The 12,309-nt window shown below is 24.8% G+C and overlaps 3 protein-coding genes across 5 annotated transcripts; 2 read left to right on the top strand and 1 right to left on the bottom strand.

Annotated features, from left to right (window-relative positions):
• Positions 1-320: 320 nt before the first annotated feature.
• LOC113554661 (28S ribosomal protein S33, mitochondrial) lies at positions 321-12,197 on the bottom strand. 3 transcript variants are annotated; one of them, XM_026958607.1, is made up of 3 exons: positions 11,857-12,197; positions 755-884; positions 321-688 (listed from the first exon to the last, which is right to left on the bottom strand). In XM_026958607.1, exons 2-3 carry the CDS (start codon positions 875-877, stop codon positions 464-466), a joined length of 348 nt encoding a protein of 115 aa, XP_026814408.1. In that variant the 5' UTR covers positions 878-884; positions 11,857-12,197; the 3' UTR covers positions 321-463. The 3 variants fall into 3 exon arrangements, with proteins under 3 accessions (XP_026814408.1, XP_026814406.1, XP_026814407.1); XM_026958605.1 differs by having other exon boundaries at positions 11,861-12,000; XM_026958606.1 differs by lacking the exon at positions 11,857-12,197 and having other exon boundaries at positions 755-983.
• LOC113554658 (protein FAM160B1-like) lies at positions 1,180-4,511 on the top strand. The gene is made up of 13 exons (XM_026958603.1): positions 1,180-1,336; positions 1,466-1,615; positions 1,811-2,023; positions 2,086-2,211; positions 2,274-2,378; positions 2,449-2,642; positions 2,776-2,845; positions 2,910-3,072; positions 3,159-3,289; positions 3,368-3,570; positions 3,650-3,866; positions 3,947-4,200; positions 4,260-4,511. Exons 1-13 carry the CDS (start codon positions 1,292-1,294, stop codon positions 4,366-4,368), a joined length of 1,980 nt encoding a protein of 659 aa, XP_026814404.1. The 5' UTR covers positions 1,180-1,291; the 3' UTR covers positions 4,369-4,511.
• LOC113554659 lies at positions 7,390-11,421 on the top strand. The gene is made up of 10 exons (XM_026958604.1): positions 7,390-7,838; positions 8,055-8,138; positions 9,770-9,993; positions 10,086-10,168; positions 10,244-10,342; positions 10,415-10,522; positions 10,747-10,849; positions 10,924-10,988; positions 11,052-11,139; positions 11,225-11,421. The coding sequence occupies exons 1-10, from the start codon at positions 7,836-7,838 to the stop codon at positions 11,358-11,360; spliced, it is 993 nt and encodes a 330-aa protein (XP_026814405.1). The 5' UTR covers positions 7,390-7,835; the 3' UTR covers positions 11,361-11,421.
• Positions 12,198-12,309: the final 112 nt, after the last annotated feature.

The raw sequence follows: 12,309 nt of genomic DNA on the forward strand, positions 1-12,309 counted from the left end.
TAATATACAAATTATCTAAGTATTTAAAGCTTAGCTGAACACAAAGATATTGTATCGGTGTAAACTTAAAACACTTACCTAATATCTTAAAACTCAGTTGAGAATCAATTTTTAAACATAAAAATTTTCAATGAAACTAGAATTATATGCTGACGTTCAAAAAGGTAAACTTCTAAAATGATAAGGATAACATTAAAAATATAGAATTTTTTTCAAACTTATGGAGAGAAATAAGTGTGGCTACTAAGCAAAATCATGGTTATAATAGATTTTTAAAAATGTCACTTATAGTTAATATCAAAAAAATAAAAATATAGATCTAATAAGATTAATTAATCAAATTTTATTAACATATAACTACAAAAATTTTACTAAGAAAATATTTTTAAACAGTTACATAGACAATTCTAAAAACAAATCGATTATTTTTAGTACAAGAATGTAATTTTGAACGACCAAACAATTACATAATACTCTTAGCTTTCCTTTTTTTCTCTCCTTTAACAAACACTTTTCCTCTAAGTGCTTTGAGTCTTCTCATTTCTTCAATAAAGTCTTGATGTTCATCTCTATACAAACCATACTCTCGAAGTTTCTTCATTAATAATCCAGTCTCTATATGACGAGGATAGTAGTTTATAACATTTTCTTTTTTATATAAAGGTTCTTCACTAAACATCTTCACTACCTGAATATTTTAAAAATATAAAAATAATTATATACTAAGAAATGGCTAAAAAAATAAGTAAGGTACCCTCATAGATTTTTCACTAGTTGGCCGTACAACATCACCAAAAATACGATTGCTAAGCATCTTCATCCGATTTGCATAGTTCGTATTAGCATTGACAAGATCACAATACTTGTAAAACCGCATTTTAAATCTAAAAAATATACATTACGTTGAATAAAAAGGTAAAATATGTACTTTTTGGTGTTTTGATCCAATTTAATTGATTTTACGAATTTATATATATATATATATATTTTTTGATCAAATTGTGTTTACAACATTAATTTATTAAGATAGTCTACTACTATATAGTTATAATAAGTTAATGGTATTAAACACCGTAGTCTGTAATACTGTATAATAATACCTAACCTACAAAAAATAAAATGTTTACACTAATATGTTATCATCTCAACGTATTCATATTGATAAGATTACAGAGTTGTTAGATCTCTATGGTCTATTCTTTGGTACTTTGGTAGAATTATCAATCAATTAATAATAAATAAAATATAATATTGTAAATACTTTATTATTAATAAAACAAAATTTATAAACATGATGCCAGTATTAAATACAATTTTAGATTCAGTTGTGGATACAGTAAGTTGTAAAATAATTTTTTCTTTTTCTTTTTAAAGTATATTATTATTTGTAAACACAATTGTTTAATGTAAAACACTTCACTTATAATTAACTTTGAATATTTAGTTAATTGAAAATATATTTTAGATTGCTCCACCAACTCCAGCATTTGAAAATTTTATTTATCATTGGGAAAAATTTATGATTAATTACTTGGAGTGGACAACAGATGGACAATTTTCTCAAACTCGGATAGAAGAAACCAATGTACCTGCCCATCTAGAAATTGTACAACAGGTATTTTGTATGAAAATTATGTATTTAACTAATTAAGGGTATTATTATCTAAGAAGACAGTTAAAAGAATTATTAAATTGCATCATATATTAGAAAGATTAAAATAAAATAAAACTGAGAAAAATATAAAGAGGTAGAGAAAATGAAATTCTAAATAATGTCAAAACAATATACACATCTGTTATATTATTTTAGATATTATTATGTGAAGACAAGAATGAAGAAACTGCTACTAACTTGTGCATGGAATATGTATTGAAAAACGATCTATTTAATATGTTAGCAGTTATAGCAGAAAAAGAAAAATTAATTGGTATTAGGATATTAGTATTAAAATACATGACAAATCTCATCAGTCAATTAAAAAATCCAGTATTAGCACATCAGTCTTTTTTTGTTACTATTCAAGTAATGTTTTCAAAGATGTTTTTGCAATGAATTTACTTATTAATTTTTATTTTTATTTTTAGAGGCTAATTAATTTATGCGACAGTGGTTTGTATAATAAACAGCAACAAGATCAGATTCACTTTTTATACATGCTGTGTACACTGCTAAACAACCAACAAAATATTTCAATTATGTTTTTTTCATATGTAATATAATATACATAAACATTTTTTCTATTTGAAATAAATTTAAAAATACTATTTATTAGGAATCCAATATGTATCATTTAGAAGAAGCAATGACATTGACAGAATTAAGTACATTTAATAGATTAAATTTATTGGATTGTGTATTGACATACATCAACACTAAGGTTTGTATAATTTAAAGACTATGTTATTTAAATAATGTTAATTATTGTTAATATAGATAATTTTTCTTAGAATACAGATGTATATTACAAATGCTGTAACTGTATATTGTTGTTGACTAAACTAAATGATGAAAATGTGATAGACTTCATAATTAATAAGACTAAACTTTGTTCATCATTAAGCGAACATTTTAGAAATCTGTTCTGTGCATTACCTATTTTATTGGATTACAATGGACTAGAAACAATTGAATTAAATTGGAGGTAAGCGGAAATATTTATTAATTTAAAATAATTTCTATTGAAATAAATATACAAGTATAATTTATGTGTATCGTAAAATGAATTCAACTCAAATGCATTTTAAATATTTAACAGTTACAATATTTTTTTATAGGGATGATTACAATGCCACTTATTCAAATGATGTCACTAAATTTTTTTGTTGGTTAAATTTTATTGTTGAGGTATGTTTCTTATTGGTAGAAATATTGTTAAAGATATTAAGTTCTATTATTACTTAATTTTTAGATAATAAAAGATGGCCAATTAAAAATATCTTATTCACTGTGTGAATCATTAAGATTATTGTTTTTTAATAAATTATTTGATACTTCAGACCAAATATTGTCTTCTCATGTTTTTTTGTTAAAAAAAATCTACAAAGCAGCAGATCATACACCTTTAAGTCATAGTAGGTTGATATTTATTAATGATTAATGTAATGTATCAACAGTTAATATTTATAATAGGTTATGAACTTATATATTTTATTTGCAGCAATAAATTATTGGTTACGGTCAGAACTTGATAGTTCTTATTACAATAAGCAAACACCAATAGACATTTTAATAAAATTGTCTTCCACTACAGATGATATTTTTGTTTTTAACGTTCTCAATTTTTTTATAGTAAATTATTTTTATTAATTATTATTATTATAACATGTATCATTATTGTAATTAATATTATTTTACGTTTTATTAAAGGATGTATTACATAATTCAAATAAAGAAATTTTGGATTTTATAATTTTACGATTTGTCAATAATAGAAACTATTATGAAGGTTGTCGATCAGGATCATGGAGTGACGAAGAAGATGAAAGAGAAAAAAAAATACTTTCAAATGAAAATAATATTAATACTAGTCGAACTCTTGCACCTTCAAGTATTGATAGAATAATTAACCGGTAAGCTTATTTAATTTAATATTATAATATATATGTATAATTATTAATTTGTCTTACATATATTCTTTTTAATGTATAGGTTACTAGCATTGATTCCTCAAAACTTACAATCAGACCAATTACATACATTCAAAGATCATATAACAGATGTGAAGAATATGTACGAGGATATTTTTGATAAATGTACAAAATTTGATTGGCCTACAGAAGCATTAAATTCAGTTAAATTAAATGATTTCAATGAAGGACCGTTTTTAAGAATGATTTTTAAAAAAATCAGCGACATTCCAAATCAAGTTGTTATTTATATTTAATAATTATTAATTATGTTTTTAAATATATATTAATCATGTATTTGTTTAAAAATAATTTTTAGAATTCTTCAACCACTTTGCAGTTAAAAATTATTTTAATATTTTTAAGTTCTTTACCTCACCCATATCTACATGAATACTTGCTAAATTCGACATTACCATTAAAACATAATGTACCATCATTATACATGATATTGTATCATGTACTTAAAGAACTGCATAAAAAGATATTAACATTCCCAAATTATAATGAAGAATTGATTCAAGCAAGAAAACGCGTTTTAAATAATTCTTCAATCAAACTATTAAAAGAAAAGTAAAATTGTAAAGCATTGTAAATAGAAATTTATAATGTTTATCTTTTTAATTTTACAGACATTTTGAAGTAATAATTTTTAACAATGCAGTAATTTTAGAAGAATTATGTAAAGAATTGGTAGCTGTACTATTTGTGAAGTATCATCATTCAAATTTGGCTGAATGAAAATAAAATAATCTCTTTAAATTTATTATACGGTATAATAAATCTATAATTCAACATATACATAGAATAAACCCTAGTTTTTATGGTACCCTTTGTTCTAATTATTTTTATTATTCTTTGAATATTATTTATTAATTAAAATGTTATTGATGATCTATATAAAACTTGCCACATTATCATTTTACACTTCATTTTTTGCTAGTATTGTATAATAATGTAAAAATATTTTTGTAATGAAATACATATTTGTTTTGTTTTCCGATAGTATAATATATTATGATGTTGTATGTTGATCCATGATACTATTGTTATTATAAATCATGTGTAAGAAATAAGTCAATAAAATAAAGTTTTTACTATTAGAGGAAAAAATTAACTCAACTTTATTTATTTATTACAAAATATACGGGTTTCCCCTAAAACATTAAAGTACAGTACAATTAATTTGAATAATAGTAGAAAATTGGGAAATAAAATAATATATGTAAATAACAGAATTACAATTATATTTGAACAGTAATTAAGTAAACAATTAAAACACTTATATTAAACTTAAGAGTTTATTAACAGTGTTTAAGAAACATTAGAACAAATTATCATTAAAAGAGGGGTCCTCAATTGGCAAGTGACATAATTCGCCTTGAAGGCCTATTTTGCAGATAATTTGTGTTGGCGGTAGGAATATAGAAGGTCACATGAGAACGAGATACATGCGGAGGGACTTAGAAGTAAACTTGGGAAACAAAATGGTTAGTAATTAGACCACGAATAAATTTTATATTTTAAGTTCTTCTTCGTTCAGCAAGAGTAGGCAGGCCAAATATGTTAGCGATATTGGTATAATTGTGATATAAATGGGGAATGCCTAACACAAAACAACAAAATCTTAAAAATCTAAGTAGAACACGTTCGAGTTGATTAATATCAGAAACAGTGTATGGATCTCAGACAACTGACCCGTACTCTAAAATAGGACAAACTAAAGCACAATATGGTGATTTTAATAATTTTGACAATTTAAAGTCTTTAGACAGACACATAATGAACTCTAAAACTTTAAATGCTCTACTAGTAATCATTGCAATATGAGGACTTGGGCTAAGGGTTCTATCTAGTTTAAAACCCAAGTCGATTAGATTATCAACGCGTTCAATTTTCAAACCAGAGATATTGTAGTCAAAAAGGATACGGGAACGAGTAAACGTCATGACTCGACATAGTGAAGCATTAACTTAATCAATGTTTCAAAAGTCAATTTGACTTTAAGGCCTATTTTAAAACACCAACTAACAAAATAATCAAGGCTACTTTGGAGATTCGCACAATCAGCAGCTGAGTTTAATTCCATAAAAAGCTTCATATCATCTGCAAAACACAAAGGCAAGGCGTTACGTACACTATTGACAAACAGTAAAAATAGAATCGGTGATAAATGTTCACCCTGGGGAACATCAGACGTAGACGAAAAAATGTTTAACTTGACGTCAAATAATTTAACCCATTGTAGCCTGTTCGTTAAAAAAGAACCAAACCATGAGAGCAGAGGTTCACCAAAACCAGACGTTTCAAGAATTCTCAATAAGACTCTATGATTAACAGTGTCAAACGGTTTGGCTAAGTCAGTATAAACTACATTAATTTGAGACCGTTTTTTAAAAGACTCAAATACAAAATTGGAAAAAACTAAGTTGTATGTAGTAGTTGATCTTCCCGGATGAAACCCATGTTAAGCTTCAATAAGAATATTATTTACTGATGGTTTAATACTGTTTAAAACCAAAGATTCAAATATTTTTGATAGGAGAGAAAGAATAAAGATAGGTCTATAATTAGATATATCGGATTTGATACCTGATTTATGTACTGGCGTGACAGAACTGAGTTTAAGAATTGAGGGATAATACCCTCATCAAGAGAACGCCTGAATAGCAAAAATAGAGGATAGGCTAAAATAGAACGCAAATGAAATAGAAAAACGCCGGGGAGACCATCAAGACCTACATTTTTAGCACCAGACAACGTAGAAAGACTATGAAAAACGTCATCAACAGTGAAGTATGCATTATTAGGTAGGTCAAAAGATTGAATCTTAAGATCATTCACATCATCATTAATGACTTCACATGAGTATACAGACTTAAAGTATGAGGCAAACATGTCAGCTGCATCCTGTTCATTAGAACTGGAAGCACCATTGACCGTGAGTGTTTTAGGAATATCAGATTGAAACAAATAATATCGGATATCGGAATATCGGTTTTTTTTTATGCTTAACTTTCAAAAATATTCAAGTTTAATTTTCTTTTCTGCAAAATGTGTGAATAAAGTATTTAATCTTGTTTAAATTATCATTGTTTTTATCTTTATTTTGACACATTCAAACTGTTTAAAGCTAATTTTGTACATCACTGCTATTTCATATATAGTTTTAATAATTAGTTTCTTACCTAACGTATTATGCAATCCAATTCAATGAGATTATTTATTTAAGTTAATATATTTTTAAACATTACAAATTTTAATTTTAAAAATGGATTTTTTTTCACCTATACTTTATTTTTGAGAAATATTCCTCGAGACTTATTATGTTCACTTTCATTGGTAATAATGACTTAACTAGAGTGAGTACAACATATAAATTTTACAATATTAAAAAGTACAAGTAAAAATAAATTATAAAATATTGTCGTATTAGTATTTTACAATTGAAACACTGTTAGAGTGACCGAAAGTTGATTGTTGTAATAAAGTTGTTATACAAACAATATTTACTGTCTTTTGTCTATACTTAATTAATAGCACAACAAGTAAATTGTTTTGAATATTGTAAAGTATTATTTTCTGTCATATTATATAGGAATAGGAACACGTTATACACGTGAAACGCTCACTTCAAATAGTATAACAATAACACGATAGTGTGAGTATAAGAGCAAAATTAATTATTATAATATGAAATTTCATTTTTCTACTTCCCACGAAAAAAAAAAAATATTTATTGTGCAACAAATCACAGAAATAGTCATTAGCTATAGTGGACTAGTGGATCGAGGGACGTTCATTCACCTTAGTCACTTGCAAATCATATCACACGTACACAATACAGTAATATACATATGTATATGTAGGCGCGCGCAACATTATTCCTTCTTCAGGTCTACCTAGTGTATGTGTGTGTGTTTACAATACAAGACATGTAACGACAGGTTCACGACAAGACCTTGGTCCCATGACTCATCCTCTTTTAACTTGATCCAGTGGTCCAGAGCAACCCGCCACCCGGCAATACCACAACATTCATTATTGAGCCGCTGCTGCGAAACGTTAAAAAACGTACTACTTTTAGAAACTACCTCAAATTCATAGATTTATAATTTGGACACCAAGTGTTTATACTCCATACATTGCATTCATACGGTTGAGACATACCAATTTACGTTCATCTATCACCCAGATACTGCACTTATATGGTAAGGAAAATTAATATCTAAACACGAGAAAATATAATTTATAAAATTTGATTTGAATACATAGTTGAAAACACATTTAATTAGAAAACTATTGTCTAGACTAATTAAGTGTAAATAATAATTTCCTAATAAAAACGTATACTTTGTTCGTAATAAGTCAATTCATTATTTACGACAATAAAATTTAATAATGTATCATATTTGTTTGTTTTAAAGATCATACGGATATTAATAGAAATAAATTTAAACATGGCACAAATTTCAACTGGATTGATAAGTTCATTAATAGTTTTCATACTGGTAAGTGACAATTTTTTACAGATATTATATATTAATATGTTGTGTTTACTATATAAACCTTAAATATTGTATATTTGTATTGTTTTAACACAAAAGGTTTATTTCGTCATATTTCTGATCGTATTATTAAAATCTTTTCTAGTTATTTATAATATAAACCTATTGAACGAAGGATGTTAGGTAATTTGTAAATGAAGTATAGAAGTACAATAAAAATAAGGTACATTTAAATTATTCTACTAAAAATATTATACCTATATTTTTCTACTTAATTAGTTTAATGTGAACTTTATTCTCTTGCGATCATAAGAACATTTTAATTAATAATAAATTAATTCATTAATTTTACTAACTATTAATAAATTCATGGTCCGAATAAAATAAGAAAGTTATTAATTTATTATTGTGCTTGTACAATGATGATTGATGACATTTTTTTCGAAAATATTAAAAAGCAGGTCAGGAATAAAGAAACCTGGGAGAATTGAACACATGTAAAATTTCTATGAACGATTTTTGAGATTCTATATTTATCTCAATTCCCCGAAATTGAATTGCAAGTGTTTGAATGTTTTTATAAAATAGTAACGCATATTATATAGAATGGAAATCTCCAATTAAAATAAGTACCTATTTCCAATTAAATTTAATATAGTACCGTCATAATAGTCATAATATTATAAGCATAAAGGGCATTAACCCTTAATCGTATTTTTTTTTATCTTTATAAATTTAAATTTAATCATATTGTAATTAATATTTAGCGCATATATTAATTATGTATGTTTTAAGTGTTTATAAATGTATAATTCTGGGATCAATGTTATTATTTTCATAAAGTATCATGTTTCAATAATTAATTATCTTAATCTTAAATTGCAGTTATTAAGTAGAATAACCAATTTAATTTAACTTAATAATTTCTAACATTTAGACATTTTAACAATTTTTTGATATTTGCATAATATTAGGGAAACAGTTGTATTAAGAAAATTATTTGATTAAAGTACTACATACTTTAATAATATTTAAAATTGATACCTAACCATATACGCCTATGCCTATACATAAACAAATTGTAATTACATCTGTATATAACCAAAGAAAAATAATGGAAGTAACTAGTAAGTGATTAAGTAATGTTACAATTTTTTAAAAACACTTAAATATTTTTGAGAAAATTAATGAGAATTATTTTTAGATTTATTATTTTAAATTTGAAGGATAAAAATTTCAAATTTCAAGATAGTTATTAGATTATACTTAAAATACTTAGAAAATAGTACATTTATTATTAATATGAACACTTAATTATACCAGAAAAAGATCTTTTTAAGTAGGTAGTAGTGACTAGTGATAGTTTAAAACACTATTGTCCACTTATAATACAACTTAAATTTAACTAATTTATAGTAACCTGAGTATAAAAACATTTTACAATTCAATAACATTAGACCTTGATGTTTTATTTTAAATATAATCCAAAATTCTATTGTTTGTTTAATTAATAAAATTAAAACAACATTAATATTTAAAGTATTATTAAATTTGAAAGAGTAGATATTTCTATATAATAATTAAGTTATAAAATATATTAATATAATAATCAATGTGTTTATTTTTATTTACAGATAATGCAAGAAAATGATTCTCGAACAATACCAGAAGATGCTCTTAATCCAAATACTGATTTTGAATGCCGTACAGATATTGACTGTTATGAAACAAATAGTTATTGTGATATTAGTTTAAATTTATGCTCACAATGCATGAACTGTAGCATATATTTTAGAACAACTAAAAAATATATTAAGTGTCCAAAAGATATATCAGATTGTAATTCATGTTTTGATGGGTAAATACTAAATAATATATGCAAATTTCAATTTTTAGCTAATAAAATAAAATTCTTGTTATAAACTAATTATTTTTTCAACATTTATATAGTTATATTGAAGAAATATTTTTTGGAGGAGAAATTCATGATTTATGCATTCCAATAAATCCTAATATTTTATTACCTACACCAGGTATTTTTATTGTTTTTTTTTTTAATAATTATTAGATATAGCTGTTAAAATGTTTAAATATATTTTTGTTTTCAGAAAAAATTAGTTCAAATTCATATTGGCAAGATATAGGAATCTTTTTTTTAATAATAAATATATTTTTAATTTTTTTAGTATGGATTTATTTTTTTAAAAGTAAGCATAATTGTTTTTATATTAGTAAAAATATAACAATTATAAAATAGTTTATTATCATTTATTATGCAGGAGTTAGAAATATAAATTCAAATGACATGTCTAATTCTATACAAGATAACATTGAGAATCTACCACCACCCTACGATAGTTGTATGAAATTGAATAACTATGTTACAGGTATAAATCATTTATAATCAATAAGACTTGAAACCTGTATATGATGTTTCCATCTTATGAACATACAACTTGGTTAATTTTATGATCATGATTAATTGTACATGATAAAAGTAGAATTATTGTGAAAATAAAATTTGTTTGTTTTGTATGTTTGTTAGTTGAAAGTAGAATATGTGGATGTTCTCTTAAATTAAATTTATAAATAAAAATATTATATTCTATAGATGATGTTCAAGAATTTCATTTGTTTACTGGTGAACAGCCTCCAAGAAACGAATGGAGACACCAGAATGCAGTACCATTTCGTGTACCTGATGATTCATTAGAGTAAGTGTAACACAATAATACATTTTTATTTTAAGTATTGTTTAATTATTAGTAATGAAAATGTCATTTATTAGGAATATAAATTGTATGAATGAAACTGAAACTCATGAAGAAGTGGACGGAGCTTCTGTTACGAGGGGTAATTAAAAATACATGAATTAACTTTAATAATTTAGGTACCTGTATAAATAATTTATTTTAGAAATTGAAGATCCAGAATTACACGATGAGGAAACAATGCCAAGTGTCTGGTCCCCCCCACCACCACCATTACCTTCAATATCAGCAATGTAAGTTGAAAAAAATACATGGAATGTTCATAACTGACAAAATTGAAATTTTATTTTACTTACAAAAATATATTTGTTATTATAGAATGCATTTAGAGGATAATAATGACGTATTAACTTGTCAACCTCCATTAAAACGGATAAAACTTGTTCAACAATTTTCTGATGAAAAAAGTTATCAAGATGAAGATAATGCATCTGACAAGTCTCAAGATGAATAATTATAAGTTAACTATTAAATGTAAAAATGAGATTAAATCTGAAAATTAGTTTATAAGAGTATGTATTTTTAAATTGTAAAAATTAATTAAGGTTTCTCATTGTTTAATCATTATTCTTAAATATAGGTATTTAATAGTTTTCTACTTAGTACTTAACATTTTTTTTATTTGATAATATATAATTTTGAAATTCTAAATTATTACCAATTTTTGCAAGTAAGACTTGATACTATTTGAAAAGTCTGATTAAATGATTTTAAGATAAGCTTGTACAAAACTATAAGAAAAATTATTTTGTGTAAATTGATGTATTAAATAATATTCATTGAATGTCAAAGAATTTATATTTTCATAAACTTATAAAAAAAATCTATAAGAAATAAGGGTGTTTCTTAATATTAATTGCTTATAATTAATATTATCTGTTCATGATTCATACTTTACCCTTTACTCAAAATATAAAAATATATAATAATGTGATTCTAACAGCAATTACCTACCTATTCTTCGTTTTGTAGTAGTTGCTCGTTGTTTAACAATTCATTGACTTCTTGTCTAGCTTTAACTCTTTGGTCAACTGGTACGAATAGAATTTCGTAAGATCTTAACATAAATACTCCAGTAGATATTACCGTTAATCCAACGGCAATACTCACAACACTCTTGTGCACTTTATTCAATATTCCATTCACAAATCTTGACATACTATTAATTAAAATATAAAACACGTCAACTAATACAATTAATTATGTAAATAAAAAAAAATGTAGCTGTGTTCCAGTGAGTAATTACTAGTTTTGTATTAACAGTTCAAGACAATTAACTTAAGACAATATATAAATATTGATATTTAAATGAATTATTGTAAAACACATGAGCGTGAAGGACCGAGGAAAGATAGTGGTCATTGGTCAATCGTGTTTACTATTTAAAAAAAAAAAATGGTATA

The sequence above is a fragment of the Rhopalosiphum maidis genome, chromosome 2 (genome assembly GCF_003676215.2).
Source record: "Rhopalosiphum maidis isolate BTI-1 chromosome 2, ASM367621v3, whole genome shotgun sequence".
NCBI lineage: Eukaryota > Metazoa > Arthropoda > Insecta > Hemiptera > Aphididae > Rhopalosiphum > Rhopalosiphum maidis.

What these genes read in the sequence shown, in the direction of transcription:
- LOC113554661 (XM_026958607.1), bottom strand. Translation starts at nt 877, where the DNA reads ATGCGGTTTTACAAGTATTGTGATCTTGTCAATGCTAATACGAACTAT. An exon ending in CTAGTGAAAAATCTATGAGG is followed by an intron (nt 689 to 754) that starts GTACCTTACTTA and finishes TAAAATATTCAG; the next exon opens with GTAGTGAAGATGTTTAGTGA.
- LOC113554658 (XM_026958603.1), top strand. Translation starts at nt 1,292, where the DNA reads ATGATGCCAGTATTAAATACAATTTTAGATTCAGTTGTGGATACA. An exon ending in TGACATACATCAACACTAAG is followed by an intron (nt 2,379 to 2,448) that starts GTTTGTATAATT and finishes AATTTTTCTTAG; the next exon opens with AATACAGATGTATATTACAA. An exon ending in TCATACACCTTTAAGTCATA is followed by an intron (nt 3,073 to 3,158) that starts GTAGGTTGATAT and finishes TTTTATTTGCAG; the next exon opens with CAATAAATTATTGGTTACGG.
- LOC113554659 (XM_026958604.1), top strand. An exon ending in TATTTTATTACCTACACCAG is followed by an intron (nt 10,169 to 10,243) that starts GTATTTTTATTG and finishes TTTTGTTTTCAG; the next exon opens with AAAAAATTAGTTCAAATTCA. An exon ending in GTACCTGATGATTCATTAGA is followed by an intron (nt 10,850 to 10,923) that starts GTAAGTGTAACA and finishes GTCATTTATTAG; the next exon opens with GAATATAAATTGTATGAATG.